Below are 24,020 nucleotides of genomic sequence, written 5' to 3'. Positions count from 1 at the left end.
GGCTGAAGGAGACGTCTCAGATGTCCTGCCTGGATGCAGGAGCTCACGTGTCAGAGGATGTCTGGCACGTCAAGTCTCATGGCAGTGCAGTGCATGACAAACTGCAACAACACTTTCCTGTGGGCTCCTTTGGGCACGAGGCCCAGCGGGTGACACACCTCTGGCTGCAGCTCTTCAGAGCCTCCCAGCAGCCACGTGATGCCCATGGGAGAGACACAGCTGACCCGCACAGCAGATGATTTACCAGCTAGCTCTGGTTTACAGCAAGAGAAGATACAAGTGGCGATGCTGAATGGTGAAATACTGCGAGTGTGTGGCATGGGTATAAGATTGGTGAGCCTGAGGATGTTCAAAGTCAGGCTGGACAGGGCTCAGAGCACCTGATGGAGCTGCGGTGCCCCTGTTCATTGCCAGGCAGTCCAACTAGCTGACCCTTAAGGGTCTCTTCCCTATCTATGAGATACACAAAAGCTGATTCTGCAGTAACCAAGCTACCAACAGCAGTTGTTTGTCTTACAGCTTGCCAACACAGGTTTTAAAATAACAGCATTGATTACTCATTTGATAGTCACATTACAGTGCAAAGCACATGGAAACGTCCATCAGCTAATTCAGTTAATTCTGGGGGCAGACCTGCCAGTATGAAATATTATGCTAACATGACTGAGAGAAGAAAAGCAAAATTAAGACTAGCTGACAAGCCTTGGCAGGAAGTTCTGCTCTCCATCAATTTAGTCCCATTATTCAGTTCTGTTTGGAGCTTTCTCCATGTCTCTCTGGAGTTTGTTCTTTGAGAAGAAGCAATTAAGTAAGCTCTCCAATGCCAAAGTGCATACACTAGGGCTTTGTTGTTTCTCCATGGATCAACAAGGGTGACAAGCCAGCAGAATATGATGAAGAGCCTCATGCATACTCAGTGTAAAAAAAAAAAAAAAGGCAATTGTTGCTGGGAAGAAGGTGCATTTGCATTTGTGTCATCTGCAGAGGGTACTGCAGAAATGGAAAGTCTTCCACTGGAGCAAACAAAGGGCTCTCATTTATTGCAATCAAGGCCCAGCGTGTGGATCTCAGAGATCAGACCTACACCCTGCAGCAAAACAGAGACCTGCGTGGGAAAGTTAAGTTTCTCTCTACATCTGTGCAAGAAAAAGCCCACCATGGAATGACAGCTAAGGAAACATCCCTGTGACTCTTCACAGGTCTCTTCTACATTTGGGATCACTGCTACAAAAAGAGCTGTTTACATCATCTCTCGTGGCCACCCTGGGAGAAGAACAGGAAGACTGGGATGCTCTTTTTCCTATCTTTCCCTTGATTTCCTCTATATCTTAGGGATGAATCACAGGACAGAACACAGAAATCAAATGGCTCTACAAAGCAGATTGGCCAGTTCAAGTCAAAACAGCCACTGAAAACACCCCACATGCTGTCTGACAACAGCTGGACTGTCGGGGAGTCAGGTGAATGCAGTCTGCTGGCCCTGGGCAGGAAGAGGACAGCCCAGACTGTCACATACCTTTCACTGAAAGCTGATAGAGCATTTTATCCCCCTCACAGATGCACTGACAACTTCCAGCATCATCCATTGAGACGCTGTGAATTTTCAGGGTGTGTTTCTTCCCCACAATGTGCAGTTCCTATTTTTCACTGGCCTTGAGCTCCTTCCCATCCTTCATCCACCCCACAGTAGCGCCTGTGTCTGAAAGCTCAGCCTGCAATTTGGCTTCCTCATGCAGCCGAGCGGAGATCTTTTCTACATCTTTGCTCTTATTGGTAAATCTCACTGCAGCACCTGTCAGGAGCAAAGGCCTCGTTAGTTCAATTGATATCAGGCTAACGTGGTCAATGTTTGCTGCAACATCTCTGAAAAAGTATCACCTTCTGTTCCTGCACTCATCATTGTGTCACTGCTGAGCAATTCAAGATATTTCATTTGGTCTTCTTGCCGGATTTACTAAGTAAAAATCAACCAAACATCTCCTTCTACTGATTAATAATGCTCTAAACATGCTTCTGCAGAGGTTTCCACCCAATGACAAACAGGTCCTCCCATCATGAATGTTTATTTGTTCTATTTGGTCATGCAAAGCTGATTGATACAGATATTATTGGAATGATTGCTCCCCTACTTCTAAACTATTCCAGTGCAATCAGAAAGGCTGTCTGAACCTGGAGCTGAAAGTACTGCTCTATGGTGATGCAGTGGTAAACCTGCTGACTGAATGCACTGGCCAATACCTGTGAACTGCAGACATTTATCAGCTGGCATGAAGCAATCTGGTTCAGATACCAAGCAGCTGGGTAGATTGGCTTACCCTACACTCAGTGCTATCATGTTTAGGTCATTACCAGGACTCACGTCAGTCCATGGGATGCAATTTCAGGTATTTGGTACAGGCAGTGAATGCCTGCAGCCCCAGTTCTAATCAACAGATCACAGCAACTATGCCTTGACTGTAAGAGGAAAGGAGAAGGATCAAAGCAAATACCTCTCACTCTCATCTTGCTGCTGACATCAACATTTTCGGCAACAAATTTCACTTCTGCTCCACCATCATTCTTGGTGATGTTCTTTATCATTAGGCTGTGAGTAGTTTGGGTTCTCTTGATGATGCAGGTCTCACTTTCTTGTAAGACTTTACCATAGAGGTACCAAGTGTCACAACACATTGTTGTAAGATCAGTAGTAAACATGGCATCCCCTCCAGGTACAGCTTCACCAGTTGTTAGGGGGGATTTCACAGCCAGGACTGGTTCTGAGGAAGAACAACATGTATGTCTTAATGCTCTTTAGATGCAAGTCTGGTATCTCATTTAGAGATGGAAGTTTAAATCATAGGGACATTTCTTCTTCTCCCTTTGCATGAGTGCTGGAAGAAGAACTTCTGTGCTTCAAATCTGTTACAGAAAGTTCTGCCTCTTGCACATGTGAGATATCAAAAGATAAGGATATTCATGTCTCTGTCACAGAAACAGAACTTGTATCACTTTAGTGGTAGCTGGAGGTTGATAGGAGAACTAGGAAGAAGGGAAAGCCTTTGGTGTGTTAATGCACTACTATCCTTAAAGTCAAAGGAAACATCTTTAGGGAACCAACACAGCTGCTCAGCTCACACTGACCCATTTCCATTGGGGTTTTTGTGCTTACCAAGGTGCACGCTCCCTGGGAATTCCAGAGACGGGCTCTGTCCATGCGCATTGACTGCAGACACTCGGAACTGATCATCAGCCTCTTCAGACAGATTGCTCACCGTGAACTCTGGGACGGGGACATGAGACTCGTGGCACCTCACCTATGTGAAGCCAGTTAGTTTATTGCCTTCCACAATGTAGCCATCGATTGGAATGGGGCGTTGCATCTTCGGAGGGGACCATGCCAGCGTCACTGACGTTTCTGTTTTATTTTTCACCACGGGGTCAGCTGGGGGCTGGGTGGGCGGTTTTCTGGGAGCTGAACAGAAATAAATACAGAAATATTAGCATAAGGTCATTTAGGCTGGAAAAGACCTTCAAGATCAGCAGACTCAACTTTCAGCATGACCTACTGAGTCCCACAATTAACTACTGTGGTACCTGAGGACATACATGACAAGCTTATTCCTGCAGGTATTTGCATAGTGAATATATTCACCCTCTGGCTGATTCTGAACATTTTAGAGGTTAAAATCCCATCAGACTTTTTCACTGTGTGCAGCCACTGATACAGGCAGGAGGCTGGGAATTACCTGATGGGCTCTAGTTACAGACTACTGACACAGTAAAGGATTGATTTCATTTCATTTTGGCCATCAGAAAGTTTGGTGTCTGGTTTAAGTCATCCATCTAGACTCCAATTATCATCATATGGAGAACAGCGCATTTAGGAGAACTCATCTCATCTTAATAAACCTGAATGAAATCACAGAATCATAGGATCACGGGAGGGCTTGTGTTGGAAGAAACCTTCAAGATCATCCAGTTCTAAACACCCTGCCATGGGCTGGCTGCACACTAACCAGCTCAGGCTGCCCATCACCCATCCAACCTCGCCTTCAACACCAAGGACAGGCATCCACAGCTTCTCTGGGCAGCCTGAAATGGAAGCAATGAGCCACATGTTGAAGATACTCAAACATTCATGACTGTAGAGAGAGCCAAATACTCCATACATATTGCCTGCCTGGTCAGTGGTATTAAAATGCCAACAACAGACTCATCCAGCTCATTGAAAATGGTGTGAACATGGCGTACAGGATTCTTCCAGCAGCTAGTTAGATCTGCAAAGAGTAAAAACTGGAAATCTCAATGCGATACAATTTTCCCTCATAACATAAATAGAAACGTAACTGTTTTGGGGTGCACTGTTACCAGCCTCTCAGTTGCTGTTGGTCAGTGCTAGATTCCAAAGGTCCCACTAACACAGCATGAAGCCGAAAGCTAGACGCTGGAATCAGATCTCCTGACCTTACCATCAGAAATTGAGATGTCATATTTTGCTCAGAGGTGCCTGCTTGTAGGAGGGACAGCTTCCGAGCTTTTTCTGCTCCAGGAACCAGCTCGAGCTTCAGAATTTAAACAGCAGTCAGAAATTAAACTGAGCTTTGTCACCTCCATCAAACAGAAGGAGTGGTTGGGTGGTACAGCTTTCCAAATCACTTAGAAACTGTCACAACAATCAGATGCCTACCTTTTCTTTTTGAACTTGTTAATACATAGAGCTTAATAGCATCAGAATGCCCCAAGCACTTCAGATAACACGACAGCTGTAAACCCTTCTTTAAGGATTCCTTTGTTTAACCACTGAGTAACTGTAATTCAGTGGTGCTGGTGGGAGAAGGGAAGTCCTAATCTTCCCAGACGGTGAATAGAGTTGATGTTCACATGCAGACTGGTGCTGCAGCACAGCCAGAAACCACTCATTTGGGAAACACAGCACCAAGAAAATAATGGGAATAGCTTCATAAAATCAGGCAGCTTCACCCAAATTTCATGTCAGGTCCATTATTCTTCCTATTTTCAGGAAGAAAGGTTTTCCCTTATTCTTGTAGTTTTATTTTCTAAAAATTGTTTTCTAATCACCTCCTGGTGTGGACAAATCACACAGGTTTGACTCCATGTTTTACATAGTTACCATTTTATCTTTGTTCCAGTATGGAACTGTACAGTCATAGAATGGCCTGGGTTGAAAAGTATCTCAAAGATCATCCAGTTCCAACCCCCTGCTATGTGCAGGGTCGCCAACCACCAGACCAGGCTGCCCAGAGCCACATCCAGCCTGCCTTTGAATGCCTGCAGGGATGGAGCACTGCAGGGCTGGGCTGAGGGCACAGCCCTTCCACTGCAGGGTCACTGGGGAACCCTGAACGAGGGCCAGGACTGGGGGCCTGGATGGGGTGCTTGGGCTCTGCACACCAAGCAGGGCACACTGCACCATCCCATCCCATCCCATCCCATCCCATCCCATCCCATCCCATCCCATCCCATCCCATCCCATCCCATCCCATCCCACCCCATCCCATCCCATCCCATCCCATCCCATCCCATCCCATCCCATCCCATCCCATCTAGCTCAGCAACAGCTAGAAACACTGCTGCGTTACCAACACTGTTTTTCTCCTAAAGCCGAAACAGAGCACCAGATGCCAAGAAGGGAAAATCAACTCCGTCCCAATGGAGACCAGAACATGGTTTAATTTGACAGGGGGGGATGCGGGGATGGACTGAAGAAGGACTCCCGGATCCCAACACTGCAGCTGTGGCAAACACACACAGTGAATACAAGGGCTCCTTCCAGACCGAACCTGCCCAAGGACAGGGACGGCTATGGGGCTCTGGGGCGAGCCCAGGGCAAGAGGAGGGGTTCTATGTGGAGGCAGATGGAACGGGGTGAGATCACAGCCCCGTTACAATGGGCTTTGACCACCAGGAGGCAGAGCTGGAACACGAGGCTCATTCGCCGCTGTTCCTCGCTGCGAGATGGAGCAGAGACCCCCACTCCGAGTTCGAGAGGCTTGGCCAGAGAGGCGCGGAGCATCCCGCACCCCCACGGCCCCGCAGGGGCCCGGCGAGGTGCATGGGGTGCAGCCCCAGCAGGGGCCCGTGGGCTCAGCTGAGGATCCTTTTGCCTCCGTCGTGTCACCTCAGGACGAGGATCCCCTGAGCTACATCGACGCCTGCTGTGCATGCAGACCGCAGGTAGTGTGCACTCTGTGCTTCCATGGCTGCCCCTGCCCGGCTGTGCCCAGAGGGTGCCGGGGTCCCCCGATGCCAACCCCTGTAACTCCCCTCCTGTCTCAGACACAGGAACAGAAGCTGCGCTTTCTGGCCTGCGTCCGCACTGCCTGCACAGCTGCCATCACGGACAGCGTGGTCCACAGCCAGCTGTGTGACTACATGCTGAAGGTGGTGCTGTGCATTGAGGTAATGGAGCACTGCAGGGCTGGGCTGAGGGCACAGCCCTTCCACTGCAGGGTCACTGGGGAGCCCTGAACGAGGGCCAGGACTGGGGGCCTGGATGGGGTGCTTGGGCTCTGCACACCAAGCAGGGCACACTGCACCATCCCATCCCATCCCATCCCATCCCATCCCATCCCATCCCATCCCATCCCATCCCATCCCATCCCATCCCATCCCATCCCGCTGTGCCCACAGGCGCTGCTGCAGGAGGAGCCCGCCGAGCACCTGGACACGGAGCTCCGGCAGCAGGCCATGAGCACCATCGCCGCCATGAGGTACCGCCCCAGCACGGCTTCGCCAGCGTGGAGGCATTGGTCCCAGCCGGGGCCCTGAGCGGGACAGGCTGCAGGGCACAGGGTGCTGAGCAGAGCATCACACCTCTGCCCTCTCTCCCCTCGCAGTGGAGCATGGCTGCTTCCAGAGGAGAAGAACGGTCTCCTGCGTGCCTGCCTCGGCAGCGTCCTCCACCTCCCTTGCTACGAGGACGACGCGGACCTGGATGCGGCACTCTACGTGGAGGTGCGCATCAGCTGAGCCCTGGGGACGCTTCCTGGGCACCAGCACCCGGGATGCCCCTCTGCTGCCAGCAGGACGCAGCAGGGCAGGCCGCCCTGACCCCTGTCCTCCTTTGCAGACCATGGAAGCCCTGCACCACCTGCTGCAGGTGCTGGTGAGCAGCGCTGGCCGCTTTGTCCTCGTGGAGCTGCAGAACATCATGGAGGTTTGGATGTGGCAACGCTGGGGTTTGCGGGGATGGTTCAAGGCCACAAAGGAGGGATCCACACGAGGTCCCCCCAGGGCCTGCTGCGGGCAGGGGGTGCTGGCCCAAAACTAGCCCGTGTGGTGTTAGAGGGATGGGTGGGGAGCAGCGGGAAGATGGCAGGGCTGCAGCAGGACAGGGACGCAACCACCCACCCCGCTGCAGCTGGGGAGCAAGGGGAAGGACGAGTGCCCCGTGCTGTGGGCACAACAGCAACTTTTCTCTCCACAGCTCCTGCTGCCCTTCACCACGTGCCAGCTGGCGGCCGTGGAGGAGAGGGCTGTGGTGTGCATTGCCAGGCTGCTCGCCTTCAGCAACACCTGCGTCTTGCCTGAGGTAGGGAGTCCCGGCGCGCTCAGCTCTGGGACCACATCCTGGCTCCCCAGCCAGAGCCCACCTGTGTCCAGGCTTGCACAGAGCCTGGGCTGGGCCCTGCTGCCCACTCAGCCGTGCTGCCTCTCTCCCCAGCTGTGCACCTGCTTCGTTGGAACCGCGGTGTTCCAGCACAAGTGCCAGGAGAACCAACGCTTCCCCGTGCTGGGAAAGCTGGTCGGACACCTCATCCTGTCCTGCACTTCCACGGATGACAGGACCAGAGATGAGGCGATTAATGCTGTTCATCAGCTTTTCATCTTCATCGCTGCCCCAAGTGAGAGGAGTTGTGTTGGGCTAGGTCCCTCCAGATGCCCAGACCCCTCACTGACACCGTGTGTGCTCCTGTCCAGGACTGCCATGGCAACTGGAGGAGCGCACAGTACCACAGCTCTGGGACAGCCAAACTTCGCTCCACCAGGAGGTTTCCCGTGAGGACAGAGCCAGAAATATCTTCGAGGTACAAAGAGCAAACCCTGAGCCCACAGGAGAACCCAGGCCTGCAGTGTCAGGAAGAGTGCACGCACTGTCCCCGAGCAGCCCTGGTGCCTTTGGGGCCCTCACGCTTCATATCCCTGGCATCACCCAGCACAGCCTCTGCTCCCAGTTCTCCTGGGACACCTGCACAGCTGAGCAGCCAAGCAGAGGATAAGTCATCCCTCCTCTCCTCCCTCCCACAGGTCCTTCTGAAATACCTCCTGTACCCTGAAAAGGTCAACATTTTACTCACAGCCATTGAGAGCATGAAAGCACCGAGCCTCCACAGCACCCAGCTGGCTGCCCACATGGTGGATGTGCTCGCAGGAGAGGCTCGCTTCCCTCCACAGCAGGTGGGAACCTGCTGCTGCCTCCGCTCCAGCCCTGGGGGCTCTGCTCCATCCCTGGCACTGCGCTTGGCCGGCAGGCAGCAGTGGGGATGGCAGCAGGGCCCTGCTCTGGTGCCATCCCATTCTCACCCATGCTCCCCCCTTCCAGGTGCAAAAGATTGTGAAGGCGATCCACAGCAGCCTGCCTTCCATCAAAGCCAAGCCAGCTCTTGAAAGCCTGAGCAGGGCCTTGCTTGTGCTGGCCAGCAAATTCCCAAAGGAGATGGTCAGCAGCCTGCTGGTCTGCTCTCTCACCTGCTCCAGGTATGGGGCCACAGCCCTCAGGGCTCCTCTCCCCCCCCCTCCCCACCCCACGGCCGTCAGCCAGGCAGGAGCAGCCACGCTGACAGCCCTGGGGACCTGCAGAGTTGCTGTTACCATGTGGAGGGAAATGCTCTCGGAGTCTTCAACCGTGAAGACGGTGCTGCAGGAGGTGTTCCAAGTGCTCATAAACCACACTCTGCAGCACACCTCCCCATTCATCAAGGAGAGGCCACGTGTCCTTGCCCTGGCCGTGAGTTCCTCATTCACCCAGCTGAACCCCAGCTGAGTCCCCACTCCCCTTCCCTGTCCACCCCCGAGCCTTCTTCCTGCCCTGGGATGCATCCATAGACCTGCCTGGGGCTCTGGGGGTCTCCCTCCCCTCCCCTCCCTTTCTCCATCCCTACACTTCTAAAGACGGGATGGAAACCCAGGGGACAGGGCAAGAATCATATCCGGGTGCTTTCTGCAGGCAGCAAGGATCCTACCAGAGATACTCCAGCTGCCTCTGGTCCTCAAGGAGGCTGAAGCCATCTTCCCCCAGCTCTTCCCAGCCCTTCTCCTGCAAGTGTCCTTCACCACGGAGCTGACGCTGCAGGAGGTGGAAATCTTCTGGGAGGGGCAACAGCAGCACCAACTCACTCCCATCAGGTGCCACATCCCCGTCCCCCTGCTGCACCCAGGGACCCGGTGCTGGGGCTCCTGATGTGACTCGCACCCTTCTCCACCTGCAGGTCCGCGGTGCAGTCCTTGAAGGTGCTGCTCTGCAGCGTGGGCCTCCAGAAGCAGATGGAGGCCATCCAGGAGCAGGGGGGCTGGGACGCGCTTCTCAGCACTGTGACCCACCTCCAGGGTGTGCAGGTGGTGGCCAGGTGGGAGCCCTTCCTTGTGGTGTCACGGGGGTCCCCAGTTCTCAGCCAAACTGCAGCCACAGCACCAGAGCCTGTGGCCCCTGCAGCAGTGGCAAGAGGGCTGCACAGCCAGAGCTGCGTCTGCCTGGTTCAGGGCTCACGGTGCCTTCTTATCCCTGCAGGGTGATGAGGGAACTGCCTGCTGCTCTGCGTGACCCCATCTTCCAGCAGCTGGTTGAGCTGCTCAGCACCAACTTCTACTCCTGGGATATGGTGGCCATGGTCTTCCTCGTTGAGGTGAGCAACAGCTGCAGAAGCAGAGAACACTGGAGGCTGCAAGGCCACTGGCAGCACGAGCCCTGCTGCCTCCCTCGGGGCCTGCTGTCTTTCCCCAAGCTGACTGTTAGATCCAGCACTAAGAGCCACGTGTGTTGTTGCAGATGCTGGAATGCATGGACCTCAGCAAAGAGCTGCACCGCATCATAGGAATCTTTGCCCACTATCTGCAGAGCAAGAGGGTGGGCATGCAGCAGCTGGTGCTCAGGGGCATCCTGCAGCTCAGCAAGAGGCAGGACACGGTGAGCAGGGGTGGCCAGGAATGCCACAGGTTGGGCTGGGCCTGCCATGGGGCTGTAGCGGGGCCATGTACAACTCGGCAACTCTTCAGGCAGTGAGGAGCTGGTGCGCTCTGCCCACCCCATCACTGCCTGCTATTCGGGGCTGGTACTGGAGTAGCCTTGCCCTCATTACGCTTGCTGCCGTACCTAAAGGATGGGGTGTTTTTCCCCACAGGCAAGGACAATGATCATCTTCCTGCCGTGCATCATGGAACAGCTGCAGGATGCAGATAGTGACATCCGTGCCACGGCCCTACCAATATTCAGCAATCTGCTGCACCTCCTGAAGGAGGTTAAGCTCAGCGTCATGGCTCTGGAGCTGGCCGGCAAGCTCCCAGCTCTGCTTAACGATGTAAGGATGATAGGGAGTCCAGCACACGAGGGATGTGGCTGCCAGCCCAGCGTGCCCATGCCTGCTGCCTTGTGACAGCGCACCAGGGGACTTTCCTGGCCGCTCACCAGGTTCAGGCACTGCGTGGTCCTGGGCAGACTTTCCGCTGGGCAGAGCTTGCACACTTTGGAGCAGTTCTGAGGGCATCCTCAAGATCTGCATCCTCTCAGCTCGGAGATTTTGCCCCCACTTCACTGGTGGTGCTGTCCCTGCTTGCCATGGACTTGGAGCTGCTGACACAGATGTCCTTCCTTCCTCCTCCACAGGAGTCCGGCACGGTGCGTCAGCTCTCCATCGACTTCTTCCTCAAAACGCTGAGCTTTGTGGAGGGCCAAGAAAAGAGGAAGATGCAGAAGACGGTGTGCAGGAACCTGGTCCTGCTGTATCTACACCTGCACGATGAGGAAGAGAACGTGTCCAAGGTGGGAATCAGGTTCATCTGGGGGAGGGTGATGCTGCTCCCGTGGTGCCCCCCATACATCAAGAGTACTGCAGCCCACAGCAGCATCAGCCCCTGCTGCTGCATCCTCCCTGCAGAGGGGCTCTGGGGACACGGGCTCTGCGGCTGCTCGGGCTGCGGTGCTATCTCAGCTCTTTGGCAGGCCTCCCAGAAAGCCCTCCTTGGTGCTGCACGGTTCCTGCGCTGGAGGAAGCTGGAGCACCTGGTGCAGACAGAGCAGTTCTGGCAGATCAGCGACTGCATGGTGTGTATGCGCAACAGTATGCCCATTCCCACACCCCAGGACAGGGTCGGGACCAGCCTGCACTGACCTCACATTCTTCCCTCTTCAGCTGACCAAGAGGAGGAGACAGAGTGCAGCGCAGGACTACCTGGGCGACTGCCTGCTCTACCTGCAGAGCCTGCAGGAAACCCTGCGACTGGAGGCCGTGAGGTTCATCGGTGAGCCACGAGGCTGAGCTTCCCCCATCCCCGGCCCTCCATGCTGCACCCATGGAACAGCGGGGGTCGCTGACGGGGCTTTGTGTTTGCAGGGCTCTTAGGGCGGCACATGAGGGATGAGCAGCGGGCTGACAGAGAGCACATCTACCAAAGTAAGCCAGGGAGTGGGATGTTGGGGCAGCCAGCAGGTGACATGCCTGTCCCTCGCTCCCTCCTGCCAGAGGGGAGAGCTGGGTCATCATGCCTCTCTGTTCCTCTTATCGCAGGCCTTCAGGGAATGAAGCATGACCCCAGTCCAGCTGTCGCTTCCTTGGCCCTTCAGACGCTGAAGATCCTGAAGGAAACGAGGCCACATCCACAAGGAGCCATTGGGCAGCTCTCCACCAGGCTCCGTGGCACATGGAGGAGGTGGCGCTCCTCCCGGGCAGACAGCTGAGCGCCCTGCAAAGCTCCCAGCATCTCCTGCCTGCTGCTCAGCCCCACTCCTCAGGCACATCACTTCCCTTTGCCCCATCGCCCGCACAAATTGTGCTTTTGGAAAGTAAATGGGAGTCGTTAGGACTGGCCCTAGTATCCAGTTTTCATAGTGACTGGGCCCGTGTGCTGCTTTGTAACCTGTTATACTGCAGATAACAGCGGAGCGACATAATGGGAGAATTTCTAGCATTTCCAATGCAGTCTCAGGAACTGCAATTATTAGGCATTATCCAGGTTATTATCCAGTGTGCTTCTATTTTATTAATAAATTGGATGTGAATCAAATAGGATCTAATGTTACCAATGCTGGAATCTATGGGAATAGGCATTTGATGTGTTAGTAATGCTGGTTACAATGCTGTTAGCCTACCAATGAGCCTTTTCTAAATTGGAGAAGACAAAACCTGGACAGAAATCTCGGGTGAAGGGGATGTTCCTGTATCATAGTGTGATCACTTCCTTTCAGCCCGCTCATCAGGATTTGTAAACTATGACCGTGCATCACTTGAGACAAAGCTGTTGGGTGCACCTGGGCTGGAGTCAGGGAGGTCACAAGTACCTGATGGGGGCGGTCACATGTACCGGTATATACTATTTGTTGCAAGGCATTAAATTCGTTCTTTTGGCATTACGCACTGTGTGTGAGTCTCATCTGTTCCCCATGTGCGGAGGCACGGTACTTTCACACGCAGACTTGACTTGTCGCCGGATTTGGAGGCGACAGTTAAGAAAACATTTCTAACAGAACCAAACGTTTCTAACGGTACCACAGTGATACCAGAAAGCATTTCACCCCGTCAGCTCTGTCCATTGGTACCAACTCCTCACTGCCATTGGAAGTGAAGATTCTTCTAGAGCTGTCTCAGGACCTGTGGAGTTTGCTATGTGATGACAGTGAAGTCTTCATGCTGTACGTCTCAGCACACTCGGCATTTCCTGCTCCACTCAAACCATGTGAAGGGAATGCTGGTTGTTACAACGTGCTGCTCGTATGCTCTGAAGTCACATCTTAGACAAGCAATACGACATGGCGCCCTTAGGAAACAAAATTCAATGCTTTATTGCTTCTGAGCATTGACATTTTCAATAAATTAAATCAACACAAAGGTTTATAACAAACACAAAAAGGAGCAACCAGATGAAAAACCTCGTTGTAAGAAAAAGCAGCATTTTTTTAATCCAAAAGCAAGAGATCCAACACGCACAAACCCAGAAGGAAATCTCATTCAACATACACAACGTTCCACTTTGCAGAAAGGCGAGACAAATCTGCTCATAACTGCACTGATCACCTCAGGTAGGAACAGAACAGCAGTGAAGTCAATGATATTTAACTCTACCTTCTGGAACTTGGACGTGACTGTAATTCACAGCTGTTGTTCGGCACTGCTCAAAAACCCACCACACTTCTGTCTAGAGAAAAGCTTCAGAGCATTTCTGACAAGCTAATCGATTCTCTCCTTACATGAATGATGCTGACAGAAGTAAACTCACACAGCCAGCTTGGACTTGGACACGCTGCATATTCCAGTAGCTTCCCTGCAAGTACCAGAACTGTCTGTTTAATGCTTCTCACTTCAGGGCACCGATAACTCAGGTTTTTCTGCGCTGCATTACGTTCCACTTTGGTACTGGTTTCGTGCTTGGTCCTCGCTCCAGTGTTTGCTTCAGGTTTTGGTTCTGGTTTTTGTTTTTCAACATCAAACCATTTCTTTGCTAACTTTTTCAACAGCCCACCATCCTCAATAAGGGTATTCTTAATTACATGTTAATTAAGACGTAAGCCATACAATGCCTTCATATATGTCTCCCTACCAGTAAGAATGGGAGCTCCCCACATTAATTCTGGCCATCAGTTCATGTCAGGCAGGTGCACTACAGACCTTCATCACCAACAAGGCTGTTGGAAGAAAAGCTAAGAACGAATGATGCATGAAGAGAAAATTACTCGGCTCTCTTTCACTGTACAGAGTAGTTTAGTCAGCAACCACTTATACTGTCACTATCAATACTTCCAACAAACTCATGTGGAAACCTTTATCCAGGCAGACCCGTGCAAAGAATACAACCCTCCATAATTGCAGCCACGAACAAGAATTATTCTGCCCACGAGCATTTCATGTTCCTTTCTTCATATACTGGGAGAGGAACTGGCTTCTGACAAAGTGGACCAGCTTGGTCTCTGTGCAGAACATGGTAATGGTGGTAGCTGCAAAGCACAGCGCCCCAATGCTGATGTGAATCAGCCTTGACATCCAACCCTTATCGCAGCAGAAGAATGCCTAAAACAAAGGAAACCAGCAACTGAAGGAAAACCAGTTGGCACAAGGTAGGCCAGCTACATACATGATAGATGTTGTTGTTTTATTCCCCCTGCACTGCTTTTTTATTTTTTTAACCGAATCTTTAGTGACCATTTCTTTGCACTATCACCATCAATTACCAAGAACTAAGAATGTGGATATACAGATGGCCAGCAGAACTGTCTGACTCATTAGGTACACAGTTCTCTGCCACCTGGAGAAGGCAAGCAGGCACACATCTGAAGATCAATATAATTGCATGTCTTTGTTTCATTTTTAATAGATCTATACGCAGCCTTGCAAGATGTAATGGAAATCTCCAAGGCTATGGTTGTAAGCCTTTCCTGTTGATAATATTTCTTTCCTTCTGGTAATGAAGCCATCTGACAAACCTCCGCAGTGAAAGGAACATCCCGAGGCAGATACTTACCTCTGAATAAACAGTAATTCCTCCACTTATGACATAAGCGAGTATTAAAAACGGTGAGGGAAGCAAGCCTGTCAAAGGTCTGTAGGAGCTTTCCTTGAAGTACTCATAGATGTACTGGATGCTGTGAGCAATGCGAATACCCATATTAAAGCAGTTGGCAAGGATGAAGCCAACACTTCCGTGCCAGCGGGTCAAGAAATAAGAGATGCACAGGAACACGAAGGACAAGGCCAGCATAACAAAATTGTACCAAGGAAGAAGAAACAATATAAACAACATATGCAGTTGCACTATTTAATTACTAAACTCATTTTCAGAAGATAAAAATCCATTCGCTTTCTAAAACATGGGAGCAACAACTCCTGTCATCTGCTAACAGCCGGCAAGGCTGAGAAAAGAAATGCAGCACAAGAATGAAAAATACTTTGAGTAAACTAAACCAACAACTACTTTAAGTGAAGGAAATTCTATCCTACTATTCACCTGTGCATTCACTTCAGAAAACCTACTAACAATAATTAGCAGTATCAAACACTGAGGACTTTTTCCTTCTCTATTCGGTACTGAAGAAAAATAACGCTCAATAGGGTGACACTTAGTCCTGCTCCAAACAGTGGCTTTAAAGAGAAGATCACACTTGGAAAGGGGGACAAAAGCAGTCCTTGCACATCTAAAAAGAATTGCTCAATTGCTAAACTGCTAAAAGAGGATCTCTTTTAATTAATGACCTAAAAAAAATAAAGGCCTAATTAATTTGGAACAGAGCTGTAATAGACAACAGCCACAGAAGTGAAACAAGTCCGATGGCAGCCATCAGGTTGCAGTGCCAACACACCACAACAGAGAACCAAGAAAACATCCAGGCTGCAAAACATCACAGGAAGTCATCTTGTCCAGAGCTCTCCTCAAGGCCGATAAACCACTGAACTCATGTCATCCCAAATGTGATCTATAGAAACTGTGACTGAGAAGTTTTAACAGCTGCAAGACTTTAAGGAGTTTAACATAACAGCCCACCTTAAAAACTGAAGCTTCTATTCACGTACATGTACAGAAAATAAGACTTCACATTAAATTACTTTCCCAGTTTGCTGTGTATTAAAAGCTAATAACCTTGTCAGTTCGGATCCTTTTTACCCAAAGGTTTAAACTAAAGCTTTTACATCGAGGTCTGCACACAGTCCTTCAAACGACTGCAAAAAGAAACTGCCTTCTCAGTAACAGAAAAGCATTTCCAAGCGAATATCCAAGCAGAACAATTGTTCCCCATTTGCATGCTTAACTCCATGCAAATCACACACAGATGCACTGGGGGTACTCCTCACCTGTCCACTTCTTCTTTGCACATCGAAGCAAACGTGAAACATTCTGTTACTCCATTGACAGCAAGAAATAGGACATACAACGAGTAGCACCGGAGAAGATCGGGACCTACAACAAAATAAAGACAGCAGCATTACAAGGATAAAGAGATCATTATTTCTTTTATAAAGCCACATTTCATACTCCACAACAGAAGCTGTAACATTATCACCGATGATAACAGCAACTTCTGTGTCCCTTTGAGAAGCTTCTGGTCTGGACATCTTGACAAGATGACAAACAGAATAAACAAAGCAAGGGGAACCCAAACACAAAGTACAAGGCGGCAGCAGCTATTAATGTAACAGACAAGATCTCCTCCACAAAAGTGGTGGTTGTATTTATTGGGCCATAAGCTGGTACACGTGACACAAGTCAGGAAAAGCCAATGCTTTATCCTTCCTTCCTTGTAAACCTCCTAATATTGTTAAAACTACTGCTGGGCTACATTCCAGCCTCTGCAAGCATCCCTGCAGGTAACTTTGGGAGCTGTGGTGCTACAGTTGGAATATTCTAAATGCATGCATCTACAGGAGGGCAAAGCAATCAAATAATTCTACCAGAATGAGGCTACTTGAAGCTCCTTTTAACCTGAGCTGATTTTTTTCAGACAGAAAGCTGACCGAGCCAAGAGCTCAGAACAGAGCTGAGAAACAAAAAACACAGCTAAAGCTTTTTACCTGTTCCAGAACTGAGCATTGAACCTCCATAAATATCCAGAGCCAGCTGAGAAAAGGCACATCCAAAAACAGCAATGGTAAGGCCAATCAGAAGCACCAGCTTCAACAGCAGTTCTAACACATTCGAAGCCATAGCAACATCATCCTGGAGAAAAAAACAGAAACAAAACAACAAAACCCAGCAGTCAATTACACGAACTAGAACCAGCACAACTGCTGCTGTCACCAAGAGAAACTGTTCCAGGGGGAAAAAGTCCACTGGCACAATGCAAGGCACAGCCAAGACTATTTTTTGGTATTGACACACCTACACACTTGGTCCTGGCTTCCAGCTGTGCTCAGGTATTCTTATTCTCTTCCGTATTATATGCAGAACTCTCAACAAAGATCAGCCATTGACAGCTCTGTTTCAGGGCTTAAGGAAAGGGGCAAACAGCAGCCAGTAAATAGCAAAGAAAAGCACAGCATTTGCCCAGGGCCACAGCCTGAATCACCAAAAGGGCAACATCTTCATTGTTACACTGGACTACAAGTTTCGCCACAGCATAAGGAGCCACTTGTGAGTTCTGTACATGGTAAGATGCAGCTGCCCACACCCCTCATGAGGAGTCAAACCTCCTGCCAGGTGCACGGGATAAGCCCACACACAAACACACCATGAACACTCCACGTCAAACACACACACAGGTACACCTCTGTCAGCCTACCATTAACGTGAGACACGACACTTGGCTGACTGGGACCTTCCTATCTGACCAAGAATTTCTTCTAGAGCATACAGAAACCTCTCCTTCATGTAACCATCGTTACTGCGCAAACAATCCCAAAGCTCAGCCAAAACACAGCTGTCTTCCTCTGGAAAGGGCACCCTCTGAAGTGCTCAATGCTTACCAGCCTGTTGTATTTTCAAGTCAGTCAAATATTGTCAAGTGCCACTTATTTGCTGGAAAGAGATTGAACCTACAGTAATTGCCTCAGCACAGCTGCACAGACATGGTGCACAAGCACCATGCTGTTGGAGTAGAGGATTTTAACTTCAATTACCAGACAATGCAGCATTATGTCATTGCACCTCGTAACTCCTACTTCGCTACCTTTTTATCCATTTGCTTTTTGTCCAGACTCCTTCGGCATGGTCTCCACTTCAAGTTTCTTTCCAAATATCTTTACACTCAGTAATTTAAACACACGTCAGTCACACTCCTGATACAATTGATCTCCAACAGAAGGTAAGCATTTCATGTGGAACCAATACTAACAAACGTACCTGCTTCTGATCCTTTACATTCTTCCCTCTTTCCAATACTTGAGCGAAAAAGACATAAAAACTCTCTTCAATAGGCAAAAAGATGAACCTGGCCACCAGCGACCCGAGATTATTCACGATATCATACACACCTTCACAAACAAAACACACCAACAAGCTGTCACTTTTTTTCTGGCACAAATTCCTATTCCACATTTCTGATAAACAAAGAGAGAACCAGTGGAACTTAATGCAGCATTAGAGCAAATCTAGCAATAGCCCCAGACACCCCCAGGCAGCCCCTTCAGTTCTTACTACAGAGGAAGATAAAAGATCCAGATGCAAGAGAATCAGCCTGTGGCGCAGCCAGTGCTGTCACCTGAACTGCTGCTGCCATTCATTACTCTGTAAGGACACGGCTTTTATGGAGCACATTCAGTTGGAGATGTGATGCTACAAACAACAGTGTTCCTGCTGTAACAGCTAACAGACTGCAAAGGAAGACAACAGGGCCAAGAAAATGAAGAGAAGGAACTGCAATGTATCAGATACTATGCTGCCTCCTTCCAAGTTTTTAAAACAGAAACAAGACGCACAGCAGAAGAGGCACAACTGCCAAGTTTTGATCCAAGGGAGAAGCATTCCTTAAATCCACGACCCTCAAACAAGTTGCTCTGGTTTTGTTTCTTGTTTTTTGGTGTGTGTTATATTTAATAACCATTTACCCATCATTCTCTGAAATGCACCTCAACGTCCCAGCGCCACTGAAATCCTCCAACATTTTCATGTTATTTTCAAATGGTTTCTAATATTTTCAGTATTTTCAGAAGCAGACAAAAAGGAGCAACTAGAAAATGATGTCATTGTTGCACAGCATCGTCACACTCACCCTGATCGCCAAAGTTTATCACATTCAGAAAAGTCATCACGTATCGCTCACCTGAAGTTGAAAACACAGAAGTAAGGACAAACCCCCACATCTCTCCCCGTGTGTGTCCAGGCCCTGCTAACAGGACGCATTCCAGAGACATGTCCAGCAGGACGGTACAGTTCTGATCCTCCACAAACCTTCCGTAACTGCACCTGGGTTGCCAACACCTGCTGGTGCCGCTCTGACCACCACCCCCTCCCAGCCTTCCCAGGCTCCTTGTCCATTTTGTGACCTGTATCCACTTTCCTTCCCCCAGCATTCCCACACATCGAGCCTCACCCTCTATCAAAATCTGCTTCAGGAAGGACTGTTTGAAGAAGCTCCAAGTCAGCCATGCTTCCTTCCAGTTAAGGAAAGCCTGCAAAATCAAAGAAGCAGCGTCACCCTGGTCTGGCTGACTTTCTCCCTTGTGGAAAATCACCATCTTTGCAGATACACAAAGGAACTGCATAAGTTTTCTACAGAGTAAATCACTCAACAGTAACCAGAGAGGGGGAAAAGTTGTTTAGCAGACCAATATAACTCTGCCCCTCACAGTACTGTACATCTTTCAGTGCTCTTCAAAGCACTCCTGCAAGCCTCACAAGACAGAACTGCCTTCATGTCCTCAATCTCTCAGTCTCTTCCTCATCTTTGCCTTTTCATTTCTTTCTTTGCCCCATTTCCTTTTTGGAGGACATCAGAGATCTGAGTATCTGCAGGACGCTGTGCACCACCACGTTCTGTCTGAGGAGAAGTTGAAGTACCAGCTCTGTAAGACAACCCTGGATTCTCTTCTACCTGATACCAGCTCACTCCCTTTAACACTGTAAATGTTCCATCTCCAATCAACAGATGAGGCAGCCAACGAGGCCCAGAAACAAAGAGCTCCAGGTTCACTGTGGTTTTCTGACAAGGATTTGAATGCAACAACTGTGAATGGAATTTTATGCAACCATGCTTCCTAACCAGCCATGGTGTCCAGGAGCAGAAATAATCTCTCAGTCACTCCATCAACTCCAGTTTTCAAAGCGCTCTCGTCAAAGACTTAAGAATGAACTGTGTGACCCACCTTATCCGCCATCCAGTTAGGTAACAGGCCTTTCATTCTTGTAATCGGAAATGACTTCTTTGTTGCTTCAGGAGACCCCAAGAACTTTGCAAAACAAACCACATAGCACAGCACCAGAACACTGGTGTACAAAAGCTGGAAAGACAAGGAAGGAAAAAAACAAAGAATGAGTGAGAACTCAGTGAGAAGTGAAGGCAGTTCTTCCTCCTGTCAACTCTGAACCTAGCTGAAGGCGTTACTGTAACTCCCCTCCCCACACACAGAGTACTGTTGATTTAAATTCATTTTAATCAGCAGATCAGCATCACAGCCCTCTGCCCTCAAGAACAGCTAAAGCACACACAACGTAACAACCTTATTCACAAAATGTACCTTTAGGCACACAACAAAGGTGCCCATTAAACTGACTGGGCTCAACGCGCCAAGTAACGTCTATCACCAAAATCCTTCACATTTAAACCCTCACCTCGGAGGAACATTCTCTCACCTCCTCAGTGTTATCTAGCAGGTTAAATGTCACAGACAGCAGCAAAGAACATTTCAGAGCAAGAATTTATATACAGAATACAGGAAACTTACCTGAGCCAAGGAAAAAATGTGAAGGCCCCATTGCGGATAAAGGATGACTAAGATAACTGTCAAAGTGCATTTTGACACTATCGAAAGGCTTTCAGCAATTACCTTCAAGAAAGAGAAAATAGACAACGCTCATTTTTGCCAGCTTAACCACCTACAGGAAGGCAAAGCACTCCAGTTTCACACACACAACCCACAAAGGACCTGTAAGGCATTCACAGTCAGTGTGGCTACCACAGTTCTGCTGCTGCATTGACCACCTCACGCTGCAGCATCTCTGCACATTCTCAAGTCTTATAGGGCACTTTTCCCCCATCACACTGCCCCGCTCCCTTGTGTGGGACCCACATGGGAGTAAATCCTGCTTGGCACAATCGTGACCCCAGCTGCTGCATTTCACAGCCTCACACCGACAGTGAAAAGCAGAAGTGTGGAAGGCGTCTGTGCCTCCCTCTGAGCAACACTTGTGATTATACATTTAATGAGCATTAGGGAGGTAACTTCTAAACAAATTAACTTCCTTTTTTAAACAGGAGCAAATTAACGTTACAAATACATTATGACTACATCGTACAGCACGAAGCAACCCATAGCTTCATTTGTTTTTTAAGCACCCCTGAACATGCACAGATCCAGTTCAGGAATCTGGTCTTCATTTCCATTACGTCACTTTTTCAGCACGAAGTTTCTCCGTCCCACACAGCCCTATGCTCACAGCTTCCCTACTAACCTTAAGCCTTACAAACAGGTGAGCCTGGGCTAAAACCCAGAATGGCTCCCCTAGAAGCTCAACAACTGCAGAGAGGCCAAACGCCACCACGCCAGCCTGATAGTGAGGAACCACGGATGGATCCGGAACTTCAAGTACGTGCAGCCAGACGAAGCCCAGGAAAACAGACCAGAAGACACCAAGAGGGACTCTAAAAAGTTAATGTAAAAACAGTCAGGTTTCCTTCAGCAGAAAAAAGAACAAGAGAAAATCTGATTCAAATTTCCCACGCTGCTGTACTTTACGTATGTCGAAAGAGATCAGACAAACTCATTGCTATTGTAGCTACAAGTTTTGGTGTAAAACCTGTCAGTGCGAGCTACTACTTGCAGCTATGAGTCTGATAGCCCCAATGTAACTGTTACAGTGAGCCTTCCAGGCAACGGCAGTGGAGTCAGCAGAAGAAAACATGCACGGCATGCAGTGCAGACACGGGCTGCAGACACGGGCCGCCTCGTGCAGGTCCCGCTGCAGGACCCGCCGCCTCCTCCAGCCGGAACCAGGAGTGAGCTCTAAAGCAAAGCGGAGCCGCTCTCACGTCAGCCACAGCAGGTTGATGGTCGCGGCCCAGCTCCGCTCCGCGCCGCCGCTCAAGCAGGCCCTGCGGAACGCCTCCCTGGCCAGGAACACCGCGGTGGAATAGAGCAGCGTCAGCCTGCGGGAGACACGACGGGACACGGGGTCGGCCCCGCTCCGTGCCAAGGAAACCCGGCCACCAGAGGCGGTTCCCGGCAGCTCCCATTGCCGGGGCAGCGCGGCGTCACCTCACGCTGACGACGCCGAGGAGCTCCCTGGACAGGTAGCGCAGCGTCAGCGCGTTCAGCCCGAAGGTGACCGCCCGGAACAGCACCTGCGGGGGAACGGGGGAGGAAAGCGCTGCCGGGGGGCCGGGCCGGCTCCCGCGGGCGCCGCCCAGGAGGGCGAGGAGCGGGAGGAGGCGGGGCCGGGGGTCCCGGGTCGGCCCGCACCTGCAGCAGGGCGCTGGACGAGGCCAGGCGGGCGGTCTGACGGAGAGCACCGACGGCCGCCATGACACCGAGCGACCGGCCGGAAGGACGGCGTCGCGCCGCGATGACGTCACGAGGGGGCGGACGGCAGCAGAGCTGAACCCGACCCGTGTGGTGCCTGTCAGCAGGTGGCGGCGGGGTGACACAGCGGGGTGTGCAGCGATACAATGTACGGCCTCAGTGTGCGGGGAAATGGCAGCCAGAGGCGTCCAGCTCCACTTGTGAATGTGGATGGAGCACAAGCAGCGCGTGTGAGCGCAGTGATGTGGTGCATTGCAGCACTGGGGGCACGGACAGGAAAGAAAAGCCCCAGATCTGGCCATGCAGCTTTTAGCAGCGCCGCATTCGGCTCTTGTTCTTTGCTGGCCAAAACACGGAGCTGCTGGTAGTGACAGTGCTGAGACACGGCGCTTTGTAGCTGACACTGCTCCACACAACTGTGCTGTTGTGCTCTTTGCACCCGGTGCAGTTCCCATGGAAATAAACGGCAGGCATTACTTTTGGAGCAGCCCGTACAATACAACTTCACCACCTCATTTTATCTGTGCCTTATCATCCTACCTAAAATGTACGACTCTTTTCTGAGAATCCAATAGTACCGAAGGTTCATCGTAAGAGACACTTCAGGAGTCACCTCAGGCTGTTCTAAGCGGTAGAACACTCCCATCGCATCCTGAGGAATGTGGAGAGGTTCAAAGAAGAGGCTCTGACCCCACGTCTGAGGCTAAACCAGCACTGACATCCTCCGTGCACACCATACTCCTAACATTCCATGTCTGATGTGGAGCAAACTCCTGTCCATCCGCACACAAAACCTGATGCGATCAATTATGCTGAAAGCACAATACAGAAAGCAAAAACCTGTTCTCTGTCTGTGGCGAACCTGAAATCTTTCCAACAGAAACAGAGCCCCACAGCATCCCTATGGGAGCAGCAAGGCACAAATGCCACTTCTGACTACTGCAGTGACACCATACCCCGAGCCTGTGACTTGAATCACTTCATCCTCTCACAAACATTACATTGTACAGAACGAAACCCCGTAATGTTGTCAGTAACGTTTCCGAAGGGTATATGCAGGTTCACTGCAGCCTAGGAGAGAGCTAGCCAGGAAACCATGAAGTCAGCCTTGCTTTTTTATTGAATTATGGCAGTTTTCCAGACCTTTGTGTGATTATTAAAACAAAAGAGAGAACTGTGGTGCTTAACAATGAGATCAGATCAGCGGTACAGAGAGTGGAATGTGTAATTTGCAACAGGGGAGGCCCAAAATCAGACTTGCCTTGTTAAACCATACAGATAAAAGGGTGAGCAGCCCTTTTCACTGTGCAACACTGGGTTTTTCAACCAAATCCATGTGAGGCTGCTATGAGCTTTGCGTGTCATTTTCTTGAAGCACATGACGACTCACCAATAAAAAGTGAACTCATTCAGTCTGCTGGCTGTTTTGCAGCCCAGGCTTACATTTGGTCCCTTTTTACCTCTGAGCCAAAGTCTAGCATCGTTAGCAAGAGGCCAAGCTAAGACATTTACTTACACGCAATACCATTTAACCACGTTAATAATGCAGGACATCAGGTGGTTCCAGCTGGGTAGTGCAGTGAAGACATATCAGCTATTTGCTCAGAACTGAACTGAGAAAACAGAACACTTCATCTTTGCTAACACCATCGTTACTGTCCGTGTTCTACACACAGAAGGTGTGCCCACGTGAAGAACACGCTCTGTGCTAAC

General features: G+C 50.2%; 3 protein-coding genes across 4 annotated transcripts; 2 read left to right on the top strand and 1 right to left on the bottom strand.

Annotated features, from left to right (window-relative positions):
- The first annotated feature begins 5,807 nt into the window (after positions 1-5,807).
- Positions 5,808-6,528, top strand: LOC146754938 (uncharacterized). The gene is made up of 2 exons (XM_085526561.1): positions 5,808-6,174; positions 6,277-6,528. Exons 1-2 carry the CDS (start codon positions 5,956-5,958, stop codon positions 6,466-6,468), a joined length of 411 nt encoding a protein of 136 aa, XP_085382687.1. The 5' UTR covers positions 5,808-5,955; the 3' UTR covers positions 6,469-6,528.
- LOC146754937 (maestro heat-like repeat-containing protein family member 7) lies at positions 6,469-12,562 on the top strand (the record flags this gene model as incomplete). The annotated part of the gene is made up of 19 exons (XM_085526495.1): positions 6,469-6,710; positions 6,837-6,954; positions 7,070-7,156; positions 7,427-7,531; positions 7,664-7,853; positions 7,921-8,027; positions 8,248-8,397; positions 8,543-8,697; positions 8,800-8,947; positions 9,167-9,345; positions 9,429-9,566; positions 9,728-9,842; positions 9,986-10,123; positions 10,338-10,514; positions 10,820-10,975; positions 11,156-11,257; positions 11,346-11,454; positions 11,547-11,606; positions 11,721-12,562. Coding segments are annotated over 19 exons (2,646 nt in total), but the record flags the coding sequence as incomplete, so codon positions are not given.
- Positions 12,563-12,967: 405 nt separating this feature from the next.
- On the bottom strand, positions 12,968-22,736 carry LOC146754936 (man(5)GlcNAc(2)-PP-dolichol translocation protein RFT1-like). Of its 2 annotated transcripts, none has more exons than XM_085526559.1 (13): positions 22,248-22,736; positions 22,044-22,129; positions 21,818-21,934; positions 21,241-21,430; positions 20,514-20,615; positions 19,935-20,069; positions 19,163-19,241; positions 18,842-18,892; positions 17,974-18,104; positions 16,707-16,851; positions 15,990-16,095; positions 14,665-14,785; positions 12,968-14,213 (listed from the first exon to the last, which is right to left on the bottom strand). In XM_085526559.1, exons 1-13 carry the CDS (start codon positions 22,308-22,310, stop codon positions 14,049-14,051), a joined length of 1,491 nt encoding a protein of 496 aa, XP_085382685.1. In that variant the 5' UTR covers positions 22,311-22,736; the 3' UTR covers positions 12,968-14,048. The 2 variants fall into 2 exon arrangements, with proteins under 2 accessions (XP_085382685.1, XP_085382686.1); XM_085526560.1 differs by having other exon boundaries at positions 14,665-14,915; positions 15,991-16,095.
- Between the last annotated feature and the right edge of the window lie 1,284 nt (positions 22,737-24,020).

This window comes from Coturnix japonica, chromosome 37, assembly GCF_054131305.1.
Source record: "Coturnix japonica strain WE chromosome 37, WE-NBRP24, whole genome shotgun sequence".
Taxonomy (NCBI): Eukaryota; Metazoa; Chordata; class Aves; order Galliformes; family Phasianidae; genus Coturnix; species Coturnix japonica.
This window is presented reverse-complemented; position numbering and strand designations above follow the sequence as displayed.

Coding starts and splice junctions, on each gene's coding strand:
- LOC146754938 (XM_085526561.1), top strand. CDS start 5,956: ATGGAGCAGAGACCCCCACTCCGAGTTCGAGAGGCTTGGCCAGAGAGG. Junction 6,175..6,276: donor GCTGTGCATGCAGACCGCAG/GTAGTGTGCACT, acceptor CTCCTGTCTCAG/ACACAGGAACAGAAGCTGCG.
- LOC146754936 (XM_085526560.1), bottom strand. CDS start 22,310: ATGGCGGCCGTCGGTGCTCTCCGTCAGACCGCCCGCCTGGCCTCGTCC. Junction 21,935..22,043: donor CTCGGCGTCGTCAGCGTGAG/GTGACGCCGCGC, acceptor TGTCTCCCGCAG/GCTGACGCTGCTCTATTCCA. Junction 20,070..20,513: donor ACATTTTTTCCTTGGCTCAG/GTAAGTTTCCTG, acceptor TTGTCTTTCCAG/CTTTTGTACACCAGTGTTCT.